Below are 26,872 nucleotides of genomic sequence, written 5' to 3' on the forward strand. Positions count from 1 at the left end.
GCATGTTGAAGCTCTTGAACCTTGTTACGATCCAACAATGTAAAATATGATTTTTTGCCATTTTTCAAGAGGTCTTAAACTTTTGATTAGGACTGTATATACTGTACATGCCAGTAGTTGGTTTCACATATCTAACTCAAGTATTAAAAATAAACTTTTACATTTAAGCTAATAATTTCAGCTAAAATAAGCCATGTCCTTGCTCAGAAACTTTCCTCTGGACTCTTGTGACTTTATTCTGGGCCAGTATTGCTTCTCTGACAGTTTTAAAGAGGAGCTACAGTAGTTTCTGAAATAATTTGTCAACAGCTAAAAATACGGACTTCTATAAACCCACACACACCCAGGCTGGTTCTTCACCGGTCCTCAGGTTCCCGGTGCCGCCATGTTGCTTGTGGGAAACTGGCTGTGACTTCCTGCAGCTTCACAGCTGGCTTCCCACTGCGCATTCAGGAGACGGGCTGCACTTTGAGTACAGACCTGCAGCCTCCTGGGACCTGTTAAGTGTCCAATAAGGTTGTGGGCAGAGTAGGGATCTTCCGCTCAGATGACCTAAAGAAAGTGGGAGCGGGTACCTTAAAAAAAAAAAAAAAAAAAAAAACTTTCCAAAAGTGCTAGTGGGGGACTGAGGAAAATCAGAACTTCCATTTTAGGGGAAGTTCCGTTTTAAAGCCTGCGTCCATAGGGACAGAGCCAGGATAGCACAGTGCTGGAATGCGATCGGGCTCAGGTAAGTATGGGGGGGGGGGTGCAGGGATCCCCTCAGATCTAATGCAACTGCACTTGCCGTGCACAGTATATTTTCCTTCAGTAAATCAACCTCAATGCTTAAGACCCAGGATCAATTGGGAAGAGCACCTTTCAGTCTTTTTTTTTTTTGGTAAACAGCGCCCTTTTGAAGGCTGCTTTAAATTCCCTTTTTAGGGTCTATGCTTGCAATGAAGAGTTGGAATACATATTATTTAAAAGTGTGAAAACCACAATACATTATAGAACTATGATCATCTATCACAGTGGTCATGAAGAAGCAGCGGAAATAAATGAAAGCCCCCTATCCCATCATAGTAGCTTTGCAGGCAAAAACAGCACAGCGACTTGAATGTGGGTCAAAAGAGCAGAGCTCCAAACCTGGAGTATGCTCAATCCCAAGTGCAGTGCATTAGCAAGCTGACCAGATCCTTCATATTACCCACAGGATGTTACACCAGAATATTTTTGTCATATCTGATTTAAATGAAAATACAATTAAAAGGAGAAGTTTGGGGTTCCAAAAAAGAAAAAGAAAAGAAGAAGAAAAGAAAAGAACTTACTGTCAGGAGACAAATACTCATGCAGCTAATGCTTGTGCGCATGTGCCAGCACAAACAGACTTTGGCTAGTGCTCCGACACATTGGCGCATCTCTGGGTATTGGTGTGCACACCCAATCCCAGGGACGGCGCCAAGCTGCCTTTTTAAAAGGAGGTCCCGATGCGTGTTAATCACTAGATCTTCTTCAGCTTCCCATGACCTGCGTTCTTGTTCTTGCTGTCTGATCTTCCGTTGCTGACCCAACCTGCACCTGACTTTAAATTGTGGATTTGAGACTCCGACCTAGGCTTGCCTCTGGCCCTCCTCTGCTGGTACCGACCTAGGCCGGCTGCCTGACTATGCTTACCCTTGCTCCTTGTGCATGACTATGGCTTGGATACTGACTACGTCCTTGCTGTTTATCCGTGCTGACCGTGGCTTGCCAACTGACCATCCCCCTGATCTCGGTGGGTACTTGCATCGGCCTCTGACTGAGTTCCCCCCGCAGACTCTTTACCAAGCTTCCAAGGTCCAGTTCCCGGGTGCCTTACTATGGACCACAACACTTATTCCTCTCCTGGTGTGCATCCACTAATGCGGACTATAGTCCATAGGCCTCTGCTACCCGATTACTGACACCCATGCGACTATGTGCCCTGTGCCCGTCACCACACTCAGGGTACTCGGCCCAGAGCCGCAAGGAGAATCCCTCATCACTTCAGACCCCAACCAAGGTACATAAAACATGCATACTTCTATGCTGCAGCATTGCTGTAATGCTGCAGCTGTCCCCCTGCCAGCTCTAAGCCCTAGAAATGAGCGATCACATGACCACTGATTGGTCAGTTCTCAGTCAGCTCGGAGTGCAGAGCAGCGACTATCAGCACTACAGTGATCTCTACTAGCATCCATGTCCCATACCAAGTGGCTACCGTCCATCATGAACATGAGGTCGCTAGCTCAGCACAGGCACCAATAAGATTGCTTTGCATTTTCTCAAGCGATTTACAGCTTCCACAGGGATTGGCCAGATATGATATATTAATAGTTATATTAGTCCAATACAACCATGTACAAATGTCGATACCTGGAATTCATCTTCAAAATCTAACAAATGCTACCGCAGTTGTTACAATGCAATTTTCCTGTATGCTGTAAGCTGAACTTGCTGATGAACTACATTACAAAAACGAGGAATATTTTATTGAGCCTTTTAAATTACAAGCCTATTCTTTTGAATGTGGCCAGGACCACTACGATCACATTTAAAAGGCTTGCATAGATTTTTTTCCTAAACATATCATATCATCATATAGAGCACCATTTAGACCCGCGGTTGTGGGGGGAGGGGGGGGTAGCAAAAATGTGTGGTTCAGCTGCGTTTCTGCCATCTGACAACTGACCCCCCCAAAAAAAAAAACTGAAATAGGCAGCGCATAGGGGTGTTGTTTACATGCCATGGGCAGCAGACCTACTGAACGCTACACAAGTATATGGGGAAGCGCCGCAAATGCCCCACAATGCAGAGGTTATGGAGTGTTTGTCTGCGTAGATGGGTTAAAGCAGGCAGGGAGAAGGTGCATCATTGCGTCTTCACAGCCTGCCAGTAGCCTCTGAAGCGTGATCTAAACAGGGATTGGGCTTCAGATGAAATGGAGATTTAGACGCATGTCTAAATCTAACCTAAATGCACACGACCGATATCAGCCATAATACATTTAGGGCCCCCTTTTGGTCACTATCAAAGCTGTGGCATTTGTTTAGTGCAAGTGTAGCCAACTGAATCTGCAATGTGCACTTAAAAGCTGGTTAAGAAGTAATTTGATTTCAATTGTATGTTATTTGCATCCAATTACCCAGATCTGCAAATCTTTTTTGGCAGTTAGGACATTAGTCCATGAGGAATTCCAGATTTATTTTCTACTATGGATAATCACCAAGGAGGGGTAGAAACTCCCTGACTTGGTCGATAAGCATGAATCCAAAGTAGACAGGAGGAGGGTGAGAACCTATGAGGAGATCTCAACTGCAGTATTCAAGAAGCCAGGGGGTAACTTCTGTGAGGATCCACTTATGAGAAATTACTTTTGGAGAGACCGACATTTAAAGTTTTCAGCCACATCACACCTTCTGTGTGCTCTGTACATATCGAAGTCAATCCACAGCAAAACTTTTTTTTCAGTTTTGGCTACAGTGGTAAGAAGTAGGGTTGTCCCGATACCACTTTTTTATGACTGAGTACGAGTACCGATACTTTTTTTTTAAGTACTCGCCGATACCGAATACCGATACTTTTTTTTAAATGTGTCCCCAAATGCAGCCATGTCCCCCCACAAATGCAGCCATGTCCCCCCACAAATGCAGCCATGCCCCCCCCCCAAGCAGCCATGTCCCCCCATATGCAGCCATGTCTTCCCCCCATATGCAGCCATGTCTTCCCCCCATATGCAGCCATGTCTCCCCCCATATCCAGCCATGTCCCCCCCCATGCAGCCATGTCTCCCCCCATATCCAGCCATGTCTCCCCCCATATCCAGCCATGTCCCCCCCCATGCAGCCATGTCTCCCCCCCATGCAGCCATGTCTCCCCCCCCATGCAGCCATGTCTCCCCCCCATGCAGCCATGTCTCCCCCCCATGCAGCCATGTCTCCCCCCCATGCAGCCATGTCTCCCCCCCATGCAGCCATGTCTCCCCCCCATATCCAGCCATGTCTCCCCCCCCATATCCAGCCATGTCTCCCCCCCCATATCCAGCCATGTCTCCCCCCCCATATCCAGCCATGTCCCCCTTACCTGCATCCCCGCTGCCGCCGACTGGTTAATACGCGCGGGGAACATTACAGCTTTCATTTGAATAGCTGTAATGATTCGCGCCGCGCTGCGTATAGACACTCCCCCTTGCTCGGGATTGGACAGTTCACCCGAGTAAGGGGGAGTGTCTATACGCGGCGCGGGATTTATCGGATGAGGCATCGGGGGTATTTGCGGGAGTACAAGTACTCCCGCAAATACTCGGAATCGGTCCCGATACCGATACTAGTATCGGGACAACCCTAGTAAGAAGTTTAGAGCCCTTGTCAAGTTTTTATTGCTGTTGGTGCCCCAATTGGGGAGATTCACCCTCTGTGTAAGTCCTGGAGACCACTGTTCCACGAACTGAAAGTGTAAGAAAAAGCCCAAATATTCATGTGAACTGTCCAAGAAAAGATTTTCCTCACTTTGAAAAAGTTTCCTCTAATTTTCTGTTCAGTTTATAGGACAGGAAGTAAAGTAAATGTGCTCAAATCGGCCAAGGGGGGGGGGGGGGGGAACCATCAGGGGTTTTATTCCTCCCCACTCTATCCAAAATTAGAATGGTACATTTTGTGTTAAAGACGTTAAACTATTTTTATTAATAGCCAGATTCAGAAAGAGTTAAGCCGGCGTAACTCTGAATCTAAGCCAGAATATATTTAAGTGTATTCTCAAATTGAGATACACATAAATCACGCCGTCGTAACTCTGAATCTAAGCCAGAATATATTTAAGTGTATTCTCAAATTGAGATACACATAAATCTAGCTAAGATACGACGGCCTGCGCCGTCGTATCTTAGCTTTCTATTTAGGGCGGCCACTAGGGGCGTGAACGCTGATTTACGCCTAGAATGCGTAAATCAGCGAGATACGCCGATTCACGAACGTACGCTTGCCCGTCGCAGTAAAGATATGCCGTTTACGTAAGGCGTTTTCAGGCCTAAAGTTATTCCACCAAAAAGATGGTGCATTCAATGTTACGTATGGACGTCGGAACCGCGTCAAATTTTGAAAATTTTACGTCGTTTGCGTAAGTCGTCCGTGAATGGGGCTGGACGTAATTTATGTTCACGTCGAAACCAATAAGTCTTTGCGGCGTAAGTTGGAGCATGCGCACTGGGATAGGTCCACGGACGGCGCATGCGCTGTTCGGCCCCTCATTTGCATGGGGTCACGGTTCATTTTAATACAACACACCCACTGCCTTGCTAATTTAAATTAGGCGCGCTTACGCCGGCCCATTTACGCTACTCGGCCGTAACTTAGGACGTAAGTGCTTTGTGAATACAGCACTTGCCTCTCTAACTTACAGTGGTGTAGCCTATATGAGATTCGCTACGCCTGCGCAAACTTAAGCCAGTCTTTCTGAATCTGGCTATAAGTCTTCTAGCAAGTGGTAATATGGACGTGCATATGGTCAACATTTCACAAAAGCTGCTCACACACTATTAACTACAAGTACTTCAGTGAGACCTTCAACTTCTCCTTTATACCATGCAGACTGTGGTTGGGCTCCTTAGTCAAGTAATGCAAGGCTCAGTTCCTATCTTTGTGGTAGAACACCACGACAAATTTTCTCAGAGCTACAAGTGTGGTCAGATAGCCTTTGTAATAGACCTACCCATAGTATGCTTGGAGAATCTCTGAGAGCAATCAAAATATCCTAGGTTCCTTTGCTGCTGGTTGATAATAGCAGTTACCCTATGTGGCCTGAAAGTATAAAGCAGACAAATATATGTCTGTCGTGATGTGGGGAAAAAAAACAAAAGAAAAACACAGGATTGGTTTACAGACCATTTTCTGATCATAAAACCAAAACAGGCTGTTCACACTTTATCATCATTCGAAACAGTCTTAAAGGGGTTGTAAAGGTACAATTTTGTTTTCCTAAATAGCTTCCTTTACCTCAGTGCAGTCCTCCTTCACTTACCTCATCCTTCCATTTTGCTTTTAAATGTCCTTATTTCTTCTGAGAAATCCTCACTTCCTGTTCTTCTGCCTGTAACTCCACACAGTAATGCAAGGCTTTCTCCCTGGTGTGGAGTGTCGTGCTTGCCCCCTCTCTTGGACTACAGGAGAGTCAGGATGCCCACTAACACACAGCTCCTTTCTCTATCTGCAACGTAGAGAGCGTCTTGACTCTCCTGTAGTCCAAGGGAGGGGGCGAGCACAACACTCCACATCAGGGAGAAAGCCTTGCATTACTGTGTGGAGTTACAGACAGAAGAACAGGAAGTGAGGATTTCTCAGAAGAAATAAGGACATTTAAAAGCAAAATCGAAGGATGAGGTAAGTGAATGAGGACTGCACTAAGGTAAAGGAAGCCATTTAGGAAAAAAAAATAATTGTACAATTACAACCCCTTTAAGACTTTGTCTATCGAGCCACCACATATCTGTCATTTATTTATACTTCGATCTTGCTCTTTGAAGAGCAACTTGATGCTGGATAAGAACATAATTGATACAATGTAGTCACTTTACTATTCTTGTTTTTCTGTACGAATTTTAATGCACTATATTCTTTACTAACCTATGACCCCGTTGCAATCTGTGATAGAACCGTAAAAAAAAAAAATCAAACATTTATTAAAACCATAAAAAGTTTATTTTAGAAATAAAATACTCATGTTTTATAGTTTTTGGCCTCTACGGAATTATTTAACTGCACATTTTCTTTGGTTTATGTTCACATTTTAGTGGCCTAAACTAGCTCCAAAAAAAGGGGAAGGAGGTAGAATTTATTTTTCAGCACAGGAATATTGAGGTTTATAGGCCCGAGATGAACTAATAAACTAATTTATATAGAGCAAAAAAAAAAAAAAAAAAAGTGTGTTCACTCTACCCCTGTATCTCATCAAGGCTTACAGGGATCACCAGAGGTAGGTCCAAGGCTTCTCTTCACCCAAATACAATATAATAATCCAAAAGAAAGAAAAACCTTCACATAGCACAAGTCATCTGAAAATGTTTTGATATATTGCACAAACATCTTCATATAAAAATATAAAAAAGGTACAGCAGGAGGGCAATCCTAATAATGGGTTTCAAACCCTAACAGTTATGGCTGAAACGCGCTAGCAAAACTGCTCTGCTGATTTATAAATACATTTTGCAAAATACTTTGGGCTAGATTCAGCAATGATTTACGCCGGCGTATCCATAGATACGCCGCGTAAATTCAAAGCTGCGCCGGCGTATCTTCTTTGTGTATTCAGAAAGCAAGATATGCCGACATTAGCCTAAGATCCGACTGGCGTAAGTCTCTTACGCCGTCGTATCTTAGGGTGCATTCTCACGCTGGCTGCTAGGTGGCGCTTTCGTCGTTTTCGGCGTAGAGTATGCAAATTACCTAGTTACGCCGATTCACAAACGTACGTGCGCCCGGCGGTAGTTTTTTACGTTGTTTGCGTAAGGCTTTTTCGGCGTAACGTTGTTCCTGCTTCTATGAGGCGCACGCAATGTTAAGTATGGACGTCGTTCCCACTTCGATTTTTTTATTTTTTACGTCGTTTGAGTAAGTCGTTCGCGAATAGGGATGGACGTAATTTACGTTCACGTCGAAACCAATACGTCGTTGCGGCGTACTTGGGAGCAATGCACACTGGGATATGTAAAAAACGTCAATCACGTCAGGTCATCACACATTAACATAAAACACGCCCCCCCTTCCACATTTGAATTACACGGGCTTACGCCGGCCCCATTTACGCTACCCAGCCGCAACTTACGGAGCAAGTGCTTTGTGAATACTGCACTTGCTCCTGTAAGTTGCGCCGGCGTAGCGTAAATACAATACGCTGCGCCGCCGTAACAATGCGCGCCCCTACCTGAATCTAGCCCTTTCTCATGGTTTTTGTTTGAATCACTTTAGAATATGCACTCTCTTGTAGCATCATATACATTTCTCCTCCAATAGATGCACCACCTATGTGTAAACCATTTGAGTTTCCCATTTCTTTTCCCTCTACCTTTTTTTGACAGTAGACATACAGTATATTCTGCATAAATTTTTGAGTATAAAACCAAAAATATAACCGATAAATTGGTAATAAATCTAGTAGTGAGGAAATATAAATGCAAATTGTGTATGAGAACATACCTCTTCCCCTCCTTGAGCAGTTTAATGACTGGTGGACTGGAAAAGAAAGCAGACTATGTGTTAGTAAATGTGGAGGTTATAGCTTTTTGTAGGTTTACACAAATAAACCCTGCATGGGTATACATTTATATCTATTGGGAGGTTAGAAGAATAGCCCGGCATCAGTCTAGTATCACCACTATTTAAAAAGATGACCCTTTAGCACCATCATGTGGTTGAATTGAGTAACTACATGTTGATTAGGTAAAACTTGCCCAAAAAAGTTGAGATTTTGCATTCTGTAAAATAGAGTCAAATTAATTTTTCTCACTTTGCGTTATGTATTTAAATTCTTGTATTAAGCAAATAAATCAATCCCATAAAATCCTTGTCTTAGGTGGAATTTATTTTGAAGATTATCATACTCTAATCCAAGAGATGATCCATATAAATGTGCCACAAGTAACTGCTATTGACTGACAGCATTGATGAAGGTAGGCATCATGCTTATATCCATGCCAGTGGGTTGCAGCTAGTTAATGCATTAATTGATATCTGCACATCCAATATTTTAGATTTTGATGTATTGCAATCTCTCTCTGGGAGCCTATTAATTAACCACTTCAATATCAGGCACTTCCTTCCTTCCTGCCCAAGCCAATTTTCAGCACTGTAGCTTTTTAAATGACAATTGCGCAGTCATGCTATGCTGTACCCAAACACATTTTTTATAATTTTGGTACCACAAATGGAGCTTTCTTTTGGTCGTATTTGATCACCACTGGGATTTTTTATTGATTTAACAAAAAATAAGAGAACATTTTTTGAAAACATCTTTTTTTTCTGTTTGTTACAAAACTCTGTAAATAAGTAAGTTTTCTCCTTCACTGCTGAGGCTGCACTTAGGGGCACCGATGAGCCGGCACCGAGGGGCATCACTGATAAGGAGGCACTGGCAGGCATTAGTTATGGGCACTGATTGGCATAAATTGTGGGCACTGATTTGCATCCCTGTTGGCTATGGGTGGCATACCTGATGGTCACACATGGTGGGCATCTTCTGGGGGAGCAGCAAAGCGGCTCTCCTCTACACGCGAGTGAGGAAAAGCTGATACACAGCTTTTCCTGTTTACCACGTGATTAGCTGTATTCAATTACAGCTGATCACGGTGTAAAAGTCTTCGTCAGAGACTCTTTACCTAGATCGGAGTTGCAGTGTGTCAGATTGACATGCCACACCATCGATCGTCTCTCTGTGCGTCGGCTCCTTATCCTGATTATGTCATATGATGTCCGGTCAGGATAACTAAACCACTTTGCCGCCGTCATTTTGTTAGTGGTTAAAGTCCTGCTAGATTACTTCAGGCTGTCCCCTTTTGCAGGTATAGCTATGTAAAACATTACAATTAAGTGCCTATACTGTGTAAAATCCAGTAATGCCCCTGCTCTGCACATGCATAGTTGCTCTTTATTTTTTGGCACTGTACAGATAATCTAGAGGATGATCTGCTGACAGCTTAAGGCATGGGACTTCAAACTACAGCGCTCCAGTTATTCAGAAACTACAATTCCCATAATGCCTAGTCAGGTCTGTGAATGTCAGTGTGTTACAATGCCTCATGGGATGTGTAGTTCTACAACAGCTGGAGGGCCGTAGTTTGAGGATCCCTGGCCTAAGGGTTTACAGCTGCTCAGGGGCTCTGGGCTGCAGCAACATGGCAGCCACCAGCAAGAAGAATCAGGAGCAATGCTGGAGGCAATTTACAGCACACACTCATTTTGTCAGGATAATTATTAATGTAGAATGTATGTTCCTTGCTAAAGAACATCATTTTTTATCAAGTTGTTATGGGTAAAGTGGGCTTCAATAAAATCTCTATTTTGTGCATTGGATACAAATGTATTCTATTTACATACTTAGCGTTAGTGGGAGGTGAAGAAGAGGTGCCATCTGGAAGTGATGTAAGAATTCCCTTACAGAAGTTCTCTGTAGAAACAAATTTTAGGGCTCGTTAACACTAGCAGTTGGGAGGGGGGGGGGGGTTGGGTTGCGGGGGTTTAGGGGCAGTCGAGCTGCGATTTTTCCATCCCTAAACCTCTACCTCCTATAGCTGCAGAGGCAGTGGTCAGGGGGATACACATGCCATGGTAGGAATTATCTCCCCTGTTGCTTTGACAGGCATAGCTCCTGTCCTTGATGGACGGGCGCAATTCTAATCCTCACTCCGTCCCGCTCTCTTATCAGCAACCGGTTACTTGTTTTACTAAATCCTTTGCAAAGTGAAAATGTCACCATTTACACTAAGATTTTGTACATTGGATATATTGCTGCCTTCTGTCACCTAGATATGAAAAAATAGCCACCACTACCAAAACATTTTAGGCTAGGGTCACATTTATGTGTAAAAAATCACATGCATTCCCACAATGCGCAAAAAAGTGCTTTTTGGATGTGTGCGGCATTGCTATCAATTGTTAATGGAACCCCAACTCATCCTGCAAATGTGGGCGTGAAAAGCAAGTAGCCAATGAATTGGCTTCCCTAAACGCAAAACACATAAAACACATGCGCATGGTTCCACCTGCGCAGATAAGAACAGATCCTGCACAAAACACCAGACAATTACCTCTCTACTTCTCGTGACCACAGTGGAGTTTCAGGAATCTGAGCTTCATAGTATTTAGATGCTCGGTAGCAAAAATCACTGCAGAAACACTGAAGCCATATTATTATTATTTACAATTCATACTAAACCCTTAATCTAACAACATACATTTTCAGAAGACATTCTTAACCACTTAAGCCCCGCACCATTTTGTTGCTAATGGACCAGGCCCCTTTTTTGCGTTTCGGCACTGCGTTGCTTTAACTGACAATTGCTCGGTCGTGCAACGTAACTCCCAAACAAAAACGACATCCTTTTTTTCCCCCACAAATAGAGATTTCTTTTGGTGTTATTTGATCACCTCTGCTGTTTTTATTTTTTGAGCTATAAACAAAAATAAAGCTACAATTTTGAAAAAAAATCAATATTTTTTACTTTTTGCTAGAATAAATATCCCCCAAAAATATATAAAAAACGTTTTTTTTCTCCTCAGTTTAGGCCGATACGTATTCTTCTACATATTTTTGGTAAAAGAAAACAAAAAAACACAATAAGCGTTTGAGTGGTTTGCACAAAAGTTATAGCGTATACAAAACAGGGGATCGTTTTATGGCATTTTTATTAATATTTTTTTTACTAGTAATGGCGGCGATCATCAATTTTTATCGTGACTGACATTATGGCGGACATATCGGACACTTTTGACACTATTTTGGGACCATTGTTATTTTTACAGCGATCAGTGCTATAAAAATGCACCGATTACTGTGAAAATGACACTGGCAGTGAAGGGGTTAACCTGTAGCTGTTCCAGATTAAGTGTGCTCTAAGGGAGTGATTCTTACTGTGTGTGGGCGTGGCTTGGCATGTGACGTCACTGATCGATGTTCCCTATGACCGGGAACAGCTGATCAGTGACAGTCTGACTAGGAAGCACGGGGAGAGGTTTGTTTACCTCTCCTTGTTCTTCAGCTCTGTGACCCGATCGCGGGACACCGGCGTGGTCACGGAGTACCCGACCGGGTCGTGAACGCGCCGCCGGTGGAGCGCGCGACACACAGCTGCGCATATTAAAGGGGACGTACCTGTACGCCAATATGCACAATATGCGGCGGTCGGCAAGTGGTTAATGACTAAAAATCTTTTTCTGAAAACAATCCACCGGACTACTTATAATATTCAGACCTTAATATTTACACACTTAAACTTACTTAGGGTATGGCAGGTATTTGCACCCACTTCTGGGAATACACTACTGTGGCAGACACGCCCCTACCCGCACCCCCCCCCCGTCTTCTGGGAAACACACTGTTCCCAGGAGAGAGCGTGGACCAATGACGGCGCGCCGCGCTACTCGCGCATGTGCAGTAGGGAACCGGGCAGTAAGGCCGCAACGCTTCACTTCCCGATTCCCTCACAGAGGATGGCGGCGGGTGCAGCCGAGGGAGGAGCGATTGCTCGTCCTCGGCTGCCGACATCGCGGGCGCGCTGGACAGGTAAGTGTTCATATTTTAAAAGTCAGCTGCAGTATTTGTAGCTGCTGGCTTTTAAAAAAATAAAAATTTTGGCGAACCTCCGCTTTAAGCTTTGGAAATGAAAGTTAGAAGCCGAATGGTTTCCACAGCTGCTCCAGATTCTGTCTGCTCCAGTTTGGATAAATTCCCCTACAGAAAGCACTTGCAGGCAATCAGGCTCAGCAGCAGTGCACATGTGATGACAGTGTAAGCAGAGGGGTGACCTCATAAATGTGCCGAGTCTACTTCATTGTCCAATCATGAAAACGCGGTGTGTCAAGTTCTGCTGTAGCTGCCGTGGTGGACTCAGTTCTGGCTATGCTGCCTGGCACCAGTGTCTGCATGATAAAGCTGCCTGCACTGGATAACAAATCCATTGTCTGGTAAAACAGTACCTATATATGCATTTATAACTGTGTATGTAGCAATTTGTCTGGAGCTCAGCTATAATGCTTCATAGAAAAACACTTTGAGCATTAATCTAACCTGTAGGCATTACCTTTCTTTCTGTGATATCATACACCTTGTTTGTTCTAGTAGAAATTTTATACTTCTGTTTGGGCACCTGTTGGAAACAAAACACTCAAGGTTATAACATTTAAGACACTTAAGCCTCGTACACACGATTAGATTTTCCGATGGGAATTGTGTGTTGACAGTCTGTTGGTGGAAAATCTGACCGTTTGATTTTCCGCAAACTAAATGTTGGATGGCAGGCTTTAAAATTTTCCGCGGACAGCGGTCTGTCGTCGGATTTTCCGATCGGGTGTATACAAGTCCGTCAGACAAAAGTCCAAAGTACAAACACGCATGCTCGGAAGCAATGCTCACCAAACACAACATTAGCAGGTGCTCAAAGGGTGGTGCTAAAGAGCTGAAAAAAAACACGTAGTACGTCTAGTACGTTACTACGTTTGCATTTATTGGCCGACAATTCTTTGCAGATTGTATGCAAGACAAATTTCTGGCCAACGCCCTTTGGACAAAAGTCTGAAGCTGTGTCCGCGGAAAATCCGATCGTGTGTACGAGGCTTTAGAGTGACAATAAACCAACATCAATCATTCTAAAATATCTAATACACTAAGGAGTTGTGTTATTTTAAGTCCCCTTTGTTATTACCAGGCTTCTTTTTTTTTTATCCCGTGCATGCTCCCAATCCTCCACTGATGAACCACACCACTACTAGTGTAGAATGAGTAGTGGCCATTATTTCTGGTAACACGCTCCGCTACATGCATACATAGTTTGCACAGCACTGAATGCATCTGCACATAGATGTGTAGTCCATCTCAGGGGCAAGCAGCAAAGTGTGGCTACATTCTTGCGTTTGAGGGATCGAAAGTGCATTCCACTTTAAAACAGATTGCTTTTATATTTTGGCGAAACGCGTCAGTTTTTGGATGATGCTTCAAAAAATATTTTCTATGGAGAAGCTGTCGAGTTGCCGGCCTGTACTTTCTATAGATCACTTGTGAGCTTAATTAGCCAACTACGCTATACACCAACTATACTATATAGCGGTAGAGCTTTGCCAAGTTTTCTTTTTGCTTTTATATTAGTTTATAATAAATAAATATAAAAAAAACTACGTTTAGTGTCAACCTGAAAACATTAGTACTTCTATCTGGCTTCTTGCTAAGTGTTTTCACATATCTTAAAGTGGAGTTCCACCCATAAATATAACATTACATCAGTAGTTTTAAAAAAAAAATTTTTAGATGCCTTCAAAGTGTTGTTGCTAGGCAGAATAGTTAATCTTCCCACTTCCTGCACCTAGGTGCTTAAGCTTCCTAACCTACACCGCACAGACTCCTGGGAATGTAGTGGGTGTAACTTTCCAGGAGTCTGTGCACTCCCCAGTCTCAAAGAATCATGTGACTTGGACAGCACAGGTGCTGAAACCTGATCTGACACTGCTTGTGCAGCACTGAGCATGTGCGAGATCTGCAAGGCTGAAATCCAGGAAGTCATACAGTCTGGCTTCATGATGCCCACACTTAAGATGGCCCCAGTCAATTTCTATTTCATAAAGTGTCTAAATGCTGTAACAACCTAACAAAACGGACCTTATTTTACAGACTAACTTTACTAGAATACATTAAGCTTGTGTATTACAGGGGTATTTATATTTAAAAAGTGAAATTGTGGCCAGAACTCCGCTTTAAAGGAAGCGTATAAGAGAATTATGGAAACCATCATTGCAGACCTCTACTACCTGAAATGTTAGTTGTCTGGCTTACATTTTGGTGCTTTGGCTCCAATGCTCGCCATGTCACTAACCTCAAACTAGTGAAGAGATGAGGAATTCTGACTTCTTTTCAATTTTCATTTGAATTTTCTATTTTTTTTTTTTATATATATATATATATATACACACACACACACACACACACATATATATATATATATAACAGAGAGACTGGCCCGCAGGGACCAAAACAACAGCATACGTCAAGCACACATTGATACAGACGGAGTTACGTGGGTTTGCATTACACGGCACCATAAAGCAATACTAAGCTTTCTATTTTATTTTTATATATAATTAACAATTTCATTAAAAATGTTCTTTTATAGAACAGGAAAAAAAAATATATATATATATATATATATATATATATATATATATATATATATATATATATATATATATATATATATATATATATATATATATATATATATATATATATATATATATATATATATATATATATATATATATATATATATAACAGACTCTGGGAATCACACAAGACCAAAACAAAACAGCATACAAAATAAACACAAATCGATCTGTGGGGCCTCATGGGGGATCCTCTTTCAAGCACTAGGACTTCCACACCACATTATGTTGTTTCACGGTGTCTGATAATCTTTCATCCCAGTGTATGGCTCAATGTGGGTCAGTGGCGACAGTCTTTTCCAGTGAAGAGCTACCAAGCACCTTGCGCCTGTCAGGATGTGTGATACAATTTGTTTCCCCCCTAGCCTGGTTATCCCAGGGGGAAGTAATCCCAATAGAACCATTTTTGGAGTAAGAGGGATGTCCAGATCAAGCAAATCACTAGATAAGGGTCTGACCCGAACTCCAATACGGTTGAAAGAGGGGACATTGGCAATAAATATTTAACAGAGTACCTCGGCATCTGTGACATGAAATCGAGGGATATATGGCCTGTAAACGGTCAAGGGTCATATACCAAACGTAACATTTGAATGTTTCCTGCAGGTTGTTGAGTCAGTCTTATTCTGAAGCCAAGCAACCAGCAGTTTCAGGAATTCTGCAGTGGCAGTGCCCATAATTCTCTCATTACAGGTGTTTGACTTACAGAATAAAATGTTACCATTATAAAAGGATTTCAATAATAGATGGTATCCAAAGTATAGAGATTATATTTTTTCTATAATAATAAAAAAACAAAACACTTTGATATACAGTAAAAAAGGGATTCTTACATTTTGAAGCCTCTTATCACATATCGGGTATCCGCACTGCTTGATAATTGATCTTTCTTCAATTGTGTCCTTATAGTGAGATGGTGAAATATACTGAGCCTGCAAAGCAAAAGGCAGAACTTACTGAGTGCTTAGAAGTTATTATGTATTCATAAAACCTACAAATATACCTTTATATACATTTATTTTTTTCTTCATTAGAAGGTAAAATTTAGAAGGGAAATTGAAGGAAAAGGTAAGTGAACCAACAATGCACAAGCTTAAAGTAACCTACTTAGAAAATAAAAAACTAACCTTTACAACCCCTTTAAGAATTAACCTAACCGTCTGCCTCCGAAACATGTCGGGTTTTATCCACCCTTGCCTGCCTTGATTTATTTGTCAGCATTCGGGTGTGGATTTCTGTATATTGGTGAATTCACTTTGTACGACAATTCCTTTGTTTTAAATGAATTTTTTCTAATTTTTTGTATATTGTGACTATCATGATTTATACCAAATAAACGTTTCTATTTTTATATACTTTTTTGACCATTCCATCCTATTATTACAATCCGTACCATCCCAGGGGCTTTTTTCTCCTCGTATATAGTATTTAGAGGTGAGGGGGCAATAGCAATACAGTAAAACCTTGGTTTGAGAGCGTTTTGCAAGACAAGCAAAATGTTTTAATAAATCTTGACTGGATATACAAGCGATGTCTTGATATAAGAGTAGTGTCATGTTACAACCGAGTATAAAAAAGAAGAAAGGACCCTCTAAGTGTAGCAATATGGTTACATTTAATGAAGGTACAACGTTTAGCAACTTATTGCTACACTTAGAGGTGTCTCTCTTCTCTTTTATACCCTGTAGAAAAAAAATGCTTTGATATACAAGTGCTTTGGATTACAAGCATGTTTCTGGAACGAATTATGCTCACAAACCAAGGTTTTACTGTACTGGAACATTTTTTTACCTTGATGCATGAAATGAGAAGGTGATTGGCTACCATGCAAAGCTGCACCAGATTTTGCAGTTTTAGTTAACCACTTCCCTACGGCCGTACGACTATTGACGGCCGCAGGGTGGTTCTAAATCTCTGAGCCGCCGTCAATTGACGGCAGCTCATTTCCGCGTTCCCCGAGCGCGCATCGGGGAACTTCTGTACTAGCCGTGTCCCTTGGACACAGCCAGTCACAGATCGCCGTGAACGGCCAATCGGAGCGGCCGTTTCCTAGGCGATCTGTGCGGCCAATGAGAGATGATCTCATATGTTTACATATGAGATCATCTCTCATTCCCGGCTCTCGCAGACAGCGGTGCTGTCAGGGGAGAGAGGAGACGGATCTGTGTCTCTTGTACATAGAGACACAGATCGGTCACCCCCCCCCAGTCACCCCCCTTCCCCCACAGTTAGAACACTATATAGGGAATACATTTAACCCCTTCCTCACCCCCTAGTGTTAACCCCTTCCCTGCCAGTCACATTTATACAGTAATTAGTGCATATTTATAGCACTGATTGCAGTATAAATGTAAATGGCGCCAAAAATGTGTCCGATGTGTCCGCCATAATGTCGCAGTCGCAATAAAAATCGCAGATCGCCGCCATTACTAGTAAAAAAAAAAAATAATAAAAAAATAATAATTCTGTCCCTTATTTTGTAGGCGCTATAACTTTTGCGCAAACCAGTCGCTTATTGCGAATTTTTTTTTTTTTTTACTAAAAATATGTAGAATACGTATCGGCCTAGACTGAGGATAAAAAATGTTTTTTTTTTTTTAAATTGAGCCATTTATTACAGCAACAATTACATTTTTTTTATTTTTTTTTCTAAATTGTCGCTCTATTTTTGTTTATAGCGCAAAAAATAAAAACCGCAGAGGTGATCAAATACCACCAAAAGAAAGCTCTATTTGTGGGAAAAAAAGGACGTCAATTTTGTTTGGGAGCCACGTCGCACGACCGCGCAATTGTCAGTTAAAGCGACGCAGTGCCGAATCGCAAAAAGTCCTCTGGGCAGGAAGGGGGTTTAAGTGCCCAGTAAGGAAGTGGTTAATAAACCTCAAGGAGACTGATCATGTAATTGCACTAGAAGTAGACTCTCCAATTTTCACTCATTTAAAAAAGATGTTGGAAAATATCCAGGCATGGCCTTACATGTCACTGACCAAGAAAAAAGGATCACTTCTGCATATGGAACACTTTAGGTATGTATGGGGTTGGGTGGTGGCTTTCTGGTTAACAATGTGGCTTTGCTGTCTAGTGATTTTGTAATTTAATTACCAACACCAACGATGCTTCCATTAGGTTTGCTCGTATTTTCCTACTGTGTGGCTTCCTCTGAGTTTCAGTTTCCTCCCTCACTCTCAAAACATATGTATATTACCTGGCTTCCACCCAAGTTGGCCTGTGTGTACAACAGGGCTTGGCAAATTTGCTTGGAACCTAGGAGCCAGCTAAAAGAAAAAAGTTAGGAGCCAGGAACCCGCCCCCCGTCCCGCCGAGCTCACGTGCAGAAGCGAACGCATACGTGAGTAGCGCCCACATATGAAAGCGGTGTTCAAACCACACATGTGAGGTATTGCCACGATTGGTAGAGCGAGAGCAATAATAATAATAATGTAGAGATGCATTTTTAGGACTAGTTAGATTTGGCCTGGAATTATACTTAAGTACATTGCCTCATCTTCTAACTGGTAGGCTATTGGCAAAACAAGTGATCCAGTGAAAGTGAAAGGGTTACTCAAAGACAAAAGCTTTACATAACAATTAAAAATACAATTTAGAAGCAGATTGGCTGTAGCTACATATCCTTACACATAAAGTACTAGCATTTAAAAAAAAAAAAAGTTTACAACACTTACACACTCCAATAAGAAATCAGCTGTGATGTTGTTTTCTAAGAAGCGTTCAACAATCTGGTGAGCCCTTTTCTCAGTTTCCACCTTACGTCTGACAGCACGTTCCAGTGCAGCTCTTCTGTGGGGTTTAATGACATACATGGCATTGTTATAAAATACATTTTACATACATTGAAAACACCAAGACTTTTCCCAAAGCATTCTCGCCGGATGTGGAAGTGAGGTGATATGACAAACAAGCTGTCAGAATCACAAGGCAATAAAAATCCAGATTGTTGCTTTTTTTTTTATTTATTTATATACAATATAATCCAATAGTGCAGCGCTCTAGTGAATAAAAAAAATGAATCCAAATAATGTGAAAAAATAAAGTCCAAAAGAGTAAATTCATCAATGAAGTTGAAGCTATAGGACCTCCACCGAAGTTTCAGTGTGCAGACAAGGAAAACACACCACACCACCGCGCAAACAATACGCTTACCAGAGTAAAATTATTATGGGCAAGTAATCAAATAACGTGTAGGTCAGTGGCAGACGCACTTCCAACAGGATATATAGGTGAAAATGGTTATCCACAGGCAGCATCAATGGTGAAATATCATCCCGAATGTCACAAGGATCCAAAGGTGTACATTGCGTTCATCAACAGGTATATGACCAAACATGCAGAGAGGAAACGACAATAGTAAAGCCCGTAGGTAAAAGCAACATGTAAATACATGTAATCATTATATAGGCGTGCTTGTGTCTTTGGCCACGCCTCTGAAGATATCCACATGGGATGAAACATGTTAGGCTGACCGACACAAGTTCGCTATGAGCGGCTGAGTTTTTTATATCTTTTGATGCCAGTTTTACCTGTCTGTTTGTAAGTACCATACAATAAATTACATGTTGCTTTTACCTACGGGCTTCACTATTGTCGTTTCCTCTCTGCATTTTTGGTCATATACCTGTTGATGTACACCTTTGGATCCTTGTGACATTCGGGATGATATTTCACCATTGATGCTGCCTGTGGATAACCGTTTTCACCTATATATCCTGTTGGAAGTGCGTCTGCCACTGACCTACACGTTATTTGATTACATGCCCTTAAAGCGGATCTCCACTCTAAAGTGGAGTCCCGCTGATCGGCACCCTCCCCCCCTCCGGTGTCACATTTGACACCTTTCAGGGGGGAGGGGGGTGCAGATACCTGTCTACAGACAGGTATCTGCACCCACTTCCGGCCCTACGATACGGGCAAAGGACGGGTTTTTTCTCCGCTTCCCGTCCGTCCCCCGTTGTATGCTGGGAACACTCGGCTCCCAGCACACAGCGGGAGCCAATCGGCGGGCGCAGCGCGACTCGCGCATGCGCCGTAGGGAACCGGGCAGTGAAGCCGGAGCGCTTCACTTCCTGGTTCCCTCACCGTGGATGGAGGGGGGAGCAGCAGGGTGACGAGCGATCGGCTCGTCATCTGCTGCGATCACCGCTGGACTCCAGGACAGGTAAGTGTCCTTATATTAAAAGTCAGCAGCTGCAGTATTTGTAGCTGCTGGCTTTTAATATATTTGTTTAGTGGCACATCCTCTTTAAGGATTTTACTCTGATAAGCGGATTGTTTGCACGGTGGTGTGGTTTAGGATAGGGGAGGTCCACCCTAGGAGCTGGTCTCTGCTGGAGCAGTATTTCTTCCTTCTGTCCCCGACATATCCGTGTCACCAGCGCTGCTTCTGCTGTCTCTACAGCGATTGCAGCTCCCTCCAGCCTCTGCCTGGCTCCGTTTTTGAACTTTGCGGCTGGAACCGGAATCCGCGAACCCGGAAGTGCACGCCCCCATTTCCTGGACATGACGCCACCCGCCATCGGCTCCGTGCAGTCCCGATACCCGGCGTGGCTGCGCTCTGGAATCCCCATTCCTGCTGCTGCCACACACGCTGCTTGGGGCATGGGACGCTGGCGGTGCACTCCTTCCACCACACTCGGTGCTACAAAACGGAGCCCCCCCGACCTACACCTGCACTCAGGGATGTGAGGGCGGCAATCACACCCAGGTTAGTGACCTGGTCTGTCCCAAGAGACCCTGCTCCCTTTCCGGACTGTCTGCCTGAGCCTCCTTTGGCTCTCCTGGCTGGTTCCTAACGGTGTCTCCCCTCTGGAGGAAACACAAATAACTGAGGACCAGCAGGGGAGGAGGAAATATATAGGAGGCTGGCGTTGTGTTTCCTACAGAGGGGAGGAGCCAAGGTCTCTCAAGTGGCTGTCCTGAAAGACGATTAGGGGGAAAAAAAATCACTGTAAAAACAAAAAAAAATACCGCCACTGTCACATGACATAAAAAAAATAAAGTATCGGTATTCGGTATCGGCGAGTACTTGAAAAAAAGTATCGGTACTTGTACTCGGTCTCAAAAAAGTGGTTTCGGGACAACCCTATTGGATTATATTGTTTTGGTTTGCTTATCTACAAACTGTGCTAGCTGCTTTGCATTGGGACTATTGCATCTTTAAGTTAGCGCAGATATTTTGTTCACTTTTATTTATATACAAGATTTAAAAAAAAAATAAGATCAAACAATACTTTACCTCGCTGCTGCATCCTCACTTGTCAAGTTACTAATTGGCACATTACCTAAAAAACAACATTAAAATGATCAGACAAATAGCAAGACATCAATAAGCAGATCTAACTGTATTTTCACCTTAAAAGGAACCAGTCAAGCCACATTTCCCACTGATGAGACATTGAAGCCTGTATGCAAACTATAAACAAGTTATAGAGTGTAAAATAAAAATAAATAAAAAAAGGTTTTCAGGGGGATCCGAGCGGGCCATCTATTGACTCCTATGGGGAGACGGATGTCAGCAGAGATGTGTCCTCTGAGACCCGTCTGCCATCTGATCCGCTAAAATTAGACGTATCGCCATCTGTCTGGGCGGATCGGATGAGATCTGATGAAAAAGAACATGCTATCCGTTTTCGTCCGATCTCCCCATAGGAATCTGTGGCGCTCTGACAGGCCCCTCCTTGTGCGATTGGGGCCTTAAACTGAATTGGGTGTTATTGGTCCAAACATGGCTGTGTTTACCTTTCTATTGTCAACCTATTATAGGGTTACCCACCCTATTGTTCCTTGTGACCTTACTGAACACATGATATGCCAGCACTATTGTCTCTTTTGTCCCCCCCTGTCTATTGGGTTTCGGGTGTAGGCTCAGACTAGGTAGGCTACATGCTATTGTAATTATAATTCCCCTTCCCGCCGAGCGTACGCAGATATGCGTCCTCGGCTTTCGGGGGTTATACCGGGATGATGCCCGCAGCTGCAGCCATCATCCTGGTATCATTTTTTAGAGCCAGCGATTGGCTTTCCAGGCATAACAACCGATGCGGCTAAAAGCCACTCGGTTGTAATCCCGGAGGAGCGGGAGGGGACATTCCCCCTCTCCGCCGCTCTTACTGGGCCTCCCGTCCCACCGGGAGACCCAATCCACAATGCGCCACCTCCGGCGCCTAGAGAGAGACTGAATCGAAGTTGCAAACGGCGTTGATTTAGTCTCTTCAATGTAAACACGGAAGCAACGTCATGATGTCACTTCCGGGTTACTCGGCTGCCAATGGCGCTGGATTAGAAAAAAAATACACAGTATTCAGAATCCTAGTTTTCGGCGATCTGAATACTTTGAAGTGCAAAGGAGGGCTCGGGGGTCTTTTAGACCCCCGATCCCTCCATAAAGAGTACCTGTCACCACCTATTACTGTCACAAGGGATGTTTACATTCCTTTTGACAGCAATAAAAGTGATTTTAACGCATACGGAAGTCGCGCCCGCATATGTAAACCGTGTTAAAATCACACATGCGAGGTATCACTGCGATCGTCAGAGCGAGAGCAATAATTCTAGCTGTAGACCTCCTTTGTGACTCTAACCCAGTAACTGTAAAAAAACAAATTTAAGCGTCACCTATGGAGATTTTTTAGGTACCATGTGAGTGCGTGCAATTATAAAGCATGACATGTTTGGTACCCATTTACTCGGCGTAACATCATCTTTCATATTATATTAAAAAAATTGGGCTAACTTTACTTTTTCATTTTTTTTTAATTCATGAAAGTAAATTTTTCCAAAAAGTTGCTCTTTTTTGTTAATAGCGCAAAGAAAAGAAAAGAAAAAGAAAAAAAAAACCGCACAGATGATCAAATACTACCAAAATAAAGCTCTATTTGTGGGGCAAAAAAGGATGTCAATTTTGTTTGGGTGCAATCTCACACGAATGCACAATTGTTAGTTAAAACGACGCAGTGCCGCATCACAAAAAATGGCCCAGTCATTAAGGGGGAAAATCCTTCCGGTCCTTAAAGGAGTTGTAAAGGAAAATGTTTTTTCACCTTAATGCAATCTATGCATTAAGGTGAAAAAACATCTGATACTGCTGGCCCCCCTTATACTTACCTGACCCCTCAAAAGTCCCGCGCGCGGTCCCGCGATCCTCTTCGCCGCTCAGCCTGGCCGCTGATTGGCTAGAGTGGATGGATTGAGAGCAGTGCAGCCATTGGGTGGCGCTGCTGTCAATCACATCCAGTGACGCGGCGCCGAGTTATACAGTGAGCGGGAGCGTGCCCGCAATTAGTGACCACCATGCGAGCTCTCGCATGACTGTGGTGACTAATTGCAGGGAAGACAGAGACAGCCGCCGAGGGACCCCAGAAGACGTGGATCGGGGCCACTCGGTGCAAAACGAACTGCACAGTGGAGGTAAGTATGACATGTTTGTTATTTAAAAAAAAAAAAAAAAAAGTTTTCCTTTAGTAACGCTTTAAGTGGTTAATAACTGTAGAATTTTGTAATTATGAATATTTTAGTTATTAACGCGTTCGCGCCCGCACTGTTGTCGAAAGACATCTGCATCGCTCAAATGCTGAGAGGGCGTCCCTGGACGTTCTCTCTTTGTAATCGCAGGGTGCACGCTGTGATCACTGAGTCACTGGGACTCGTATGATCACAGATCCGTGTAGGGGGGGCGGTCCCGGCCACTTAAAACGTGATCAGCTGTCAGCCAATGACAGCTGATCATGTGATGTAAACAAAGGATCAGGTATCAGGTTTTTTTTCTCCTCACGCTGATAGCTGATTACTGGCTTGTCTGCAAGGGACATCGATCCCGAAGAGGGAGAGGCAATTCTGCCTCATCTGTGCCCACAAATACTGCCTGCCAGTGCCACCTATCAATGCCAGCAAGTGCCACCTATCAATGCTGCCTATCAGTTTAACCTACCAGTGCCCATTACTGCCACCCATCAGTGCCAGCTATTAGTGTCACTTCAGTGCCCACCAGTGCAGCCTCATCAGCGTACATCAATGAAGGAGAAAAATTACCTGGTTTGCAAAATGTTATAACAAAAAAATATATATATTAAATAATAATAATAATAATACTACATGTTATTTTATTTTTTTTAGCAAAAAATAAAAACTGCAGTGGTGATCAAATACCACCAAAAGAAAGCTCTATTTGTGAGAAAAAAATGATGAAAAATACCAGTTACTCACCGGTAGCTGTTTTTCTATGAGTCTTACAGGACGGCACCTTGAGAGTAGACTGGCTTCACCTGACAGGAAACACAATCAAAAAGAGGTTTAAAAACCCCGCCCCTCCCCGTGCACCTCAGTTCGTGATAAAGTAACCACCATAAGAGCACGGGAACCAGTATATGAAAATACAAACCATACAAAGTCATCAGGGTGGGAAATAGGCCTGCCGTCCTGTAAGACTCATAGAAAAACAGCTACCGGTGAGTAACTGGTATTTTCTCGAGTCGTCTTCCAGGACGGCACCTTGAGAGATAAGCAAGTAACCCTCAGGCCTACCTTAGGGCGGGACCACTGCCTGCAGGACTCTTCTGCCAAACGTCAAGTCTTGGGGTGACAGAAGTTCCACTCGGTAGTGTTTTAGAAAGGTGTTCTGGCTTGACCACGTTGCTGATCTACAGATTTGTTCCACTGAAACTCCTGCTCTTTCTGCCCAGGAGGTTGCTATAGATCTCGTGGAATGTGCCTTCACTTTAGGTACTGTTTTGCCAGCCTTACTGTATGCTACTGAAATTGCCTGTCTTATCCATCTAGATATGGAGGCTCTAGATGCTTGGCAACCCTTTTTCTGTCCTGAAAAGTTGATTAGCAAGTGTGATGAGCGTCTGAACTCGCTCACCCTTTCTAAATAAATTAACAAACAGCGTCTTACATTCAAACAATGAAAGGTACGTTCTCTTTCATTCTGTGGGTTTGCGCAAAAAGAAGGAAGTATAATTTCTTGTGACCTATGAAACTTCGTAGCCACCTTAGGTAGATACAGGGGATCCTGACTTAGGACTACCCTGTCCTCGAATAAACGAAAATAAGGCTCTTTGATTGAGAGCGCTTGCATGTCTCCTATTCTTTTGGCCGTGGTGATGGCCAAAAGAAAGGAGAATTTAAATACTAACAGCCTAACCGGAATGCTGTCTATCGGTTCAAACGGAGGTTTGGATAGCTGGTCTAACACCAGGGAGAGGTCCCAAGGGGGAACTCTGGATATCTGTATAGGTGACAATCTATCCCTGGCCGTCAGGAACCTCTTAATAAGAGGATCCAGAGCCAGCCTCTTGTCTAAAAAGTAGGACAAGGCGGCAACCTGTACTTTTAGGGTTCTCGTAGCTAGACCTAGATCTACCCCTTCCTGAAGGAACTCCAAGATAACTGATATTTCGGGTAGTGGAGTTTGTCTTGCCGCGCACCAGCGTGAAAACACTCCCCAGGTCTTGGCATAGATCTTCCTGGTAACTTCCTTACGACTCGCTAAGAGGGTATCTATTACCTTCTCTGAGCAACCCTTCCGCTGTAGGTTCCACCTCTCAAGAACCAGGCCGTCAGACTGAAAAAGCCTGGCTCTGGATGAAAGATCGGTCCCTGCCGCAGAAGGTCCACCCGGACCGGGAGAGGGAGGGGAGGAAGGACTGACCACTGTTCTAACATTGGAACCCAAGATCTTTTGGGCCACCAGGGAGCGATCAGGATCAGCTTCCCTTGTGAACGACTCAGTTTTTGCAGTACCCTCGGGATCAGATTCAGGGGAGGGAAGGCATAGGCTAGGTAAAATGTCCAGGCCTGGGCCAACGCGTCCACACCCTCCGATCCCTGATCCCGGGAGAGGGAGAAGAACCTTTCTATCTTCTTGTTCCTCCTGTGAGCAAAAAAGGTCTATTTCTGGGTTGCCGAAATGATGACATACCCAATCGAAGACCTCCTGACTTAGTTCCCACTCTCCCTGGAGAATGGGTTGGCGGCTTAGGAAGTCCGCTTCTAGGTTTAGGACTCCTCTGATGTGAACTGCTGACAGGGAGCGGACTCTCTGTTCTGCCCAGCCTAGAATTTCTAGAGACAATCTTAGGAGCGAACGTGACCTGGTGCCTCCCTGATGGTTCAGGAACGCCACCGTGGTCGCGTTGTCGGAGAGAATTTGTACTTCTTGGTCCAGGATTCTCTCCTCGAACGCTTCCAAGGCTTTTCCGACCGCTGATAATTCTCGGAAGTTGGAAGAGGACTCCCTTTGGTGTCGATCCCAGGAACCCTGGGCCTGTAGGCCCGCCATGTGGGCTCCCCATCCCCAGGAGCTGGCGTCCGTGGTTATCCTGAGGGGGTCTGACTGGTGCCACTGAAGGCCCCTTTCCAGATTCCGAGGAATGAGCCACCACTCCAGAGTGTTCTTTACTGACTCTGGAATGGAGACCCTGGAGTCTAGAGATGTTTCCTTCCCGTCCCAGGAGGAGAGGAGGAAGGCCTGTAGTGGCCTGTAGTGGAGCTGGGCCCACGGAACTGCTGGGATGCATGAGGTCATAAGTCCCAACAACCTCATGATCTCCCTGAGTGAAATATCTGCTGTTCCCCTGACAGACCTGACCACTGAGATGAGTTTCTGGACCTTGTCTACTGGTAGGAGAAGCTTTTTCTCTAAGGAATCTATTAAGAATCCCAGATAGATTTTCCTCTGTTCTGGGAGGAGAGAAGATTTTTCTCTGTTTATAATCCATCCTAAGGATTCCAGTGTAGTCAGGACGGTGGTCAGGTCCGTGAGAAGAAGTGCTCGACTGGGATTGAACAGCAGCAGATCGTCGAGGTAGGGAACAAGGGAGATGCCCTTCAGATGTAGAGAGGCGACCACCTCTGCTAGCACCTTCGTGAAAACTCTTGGGCTGGAGGCAAGCCCAAAGGGGAGAGCAGTGAATTGCCAGTGTTGGATCCCCTGTGGGGAAACAATG

General features: G+C 43.7%; 1 protein-coding gene across 1 annotated transcript in view; it reads right to left on the reverse strand.

Moving 5' to 3' along the window:
• Positions 1 to 26,872, reverse strand: part of RPAP2 (RNA polymerase II associated protein 2) — a 105,397-nt gene that overhangs the window by 74,601 nt on the left and 3,924 nt on the right. The window contains exons 2-7 of the mRNA XM_040360030.1: positions 21,163 to 21,208; positions 18,596 to 18,710; positions 15,746 to 15,844; positions 12,785 to 12,850; positions 10,793 to 10,881; positions 8,187 to 8,222 (exon numbers count right to left, since the gene is read on the reverse strand). Of these exons, the coding sequence (XP_040215964.1) occupies positions 8,187 to 8,222; positions 10,793 to 10,881; positions 12,785 to 12,850; positions 15,746 to 15,844; positions 18,596 to 18,710; positions 21,163 to 21,208 (451 nt within the window). The remainder of the gene's footprint in view (positions 1 to 8,186; positions 8,223 to 10,792; positions 10,882 to 12,784; positions 12,851 to 15,745; positions 15,845 to 18,595; positions 18,711 to 21,162; positions 21,209 to 26,872) is intronic.

This window comes from Rana temporaria, chromosome 7 (assembly GCF_905171775.1).
Source record: "Rana temporaria chromosome 7, aRanTem1.1, whole genome shotgun sequence".
In the NCBI taxonomy this organism is placed as follows: domain Eukaryota; kingdom Metazoa; phylum Chordata; class Amphibia; order Anura; family Ranidae; genus Rana; species Rana temporaria.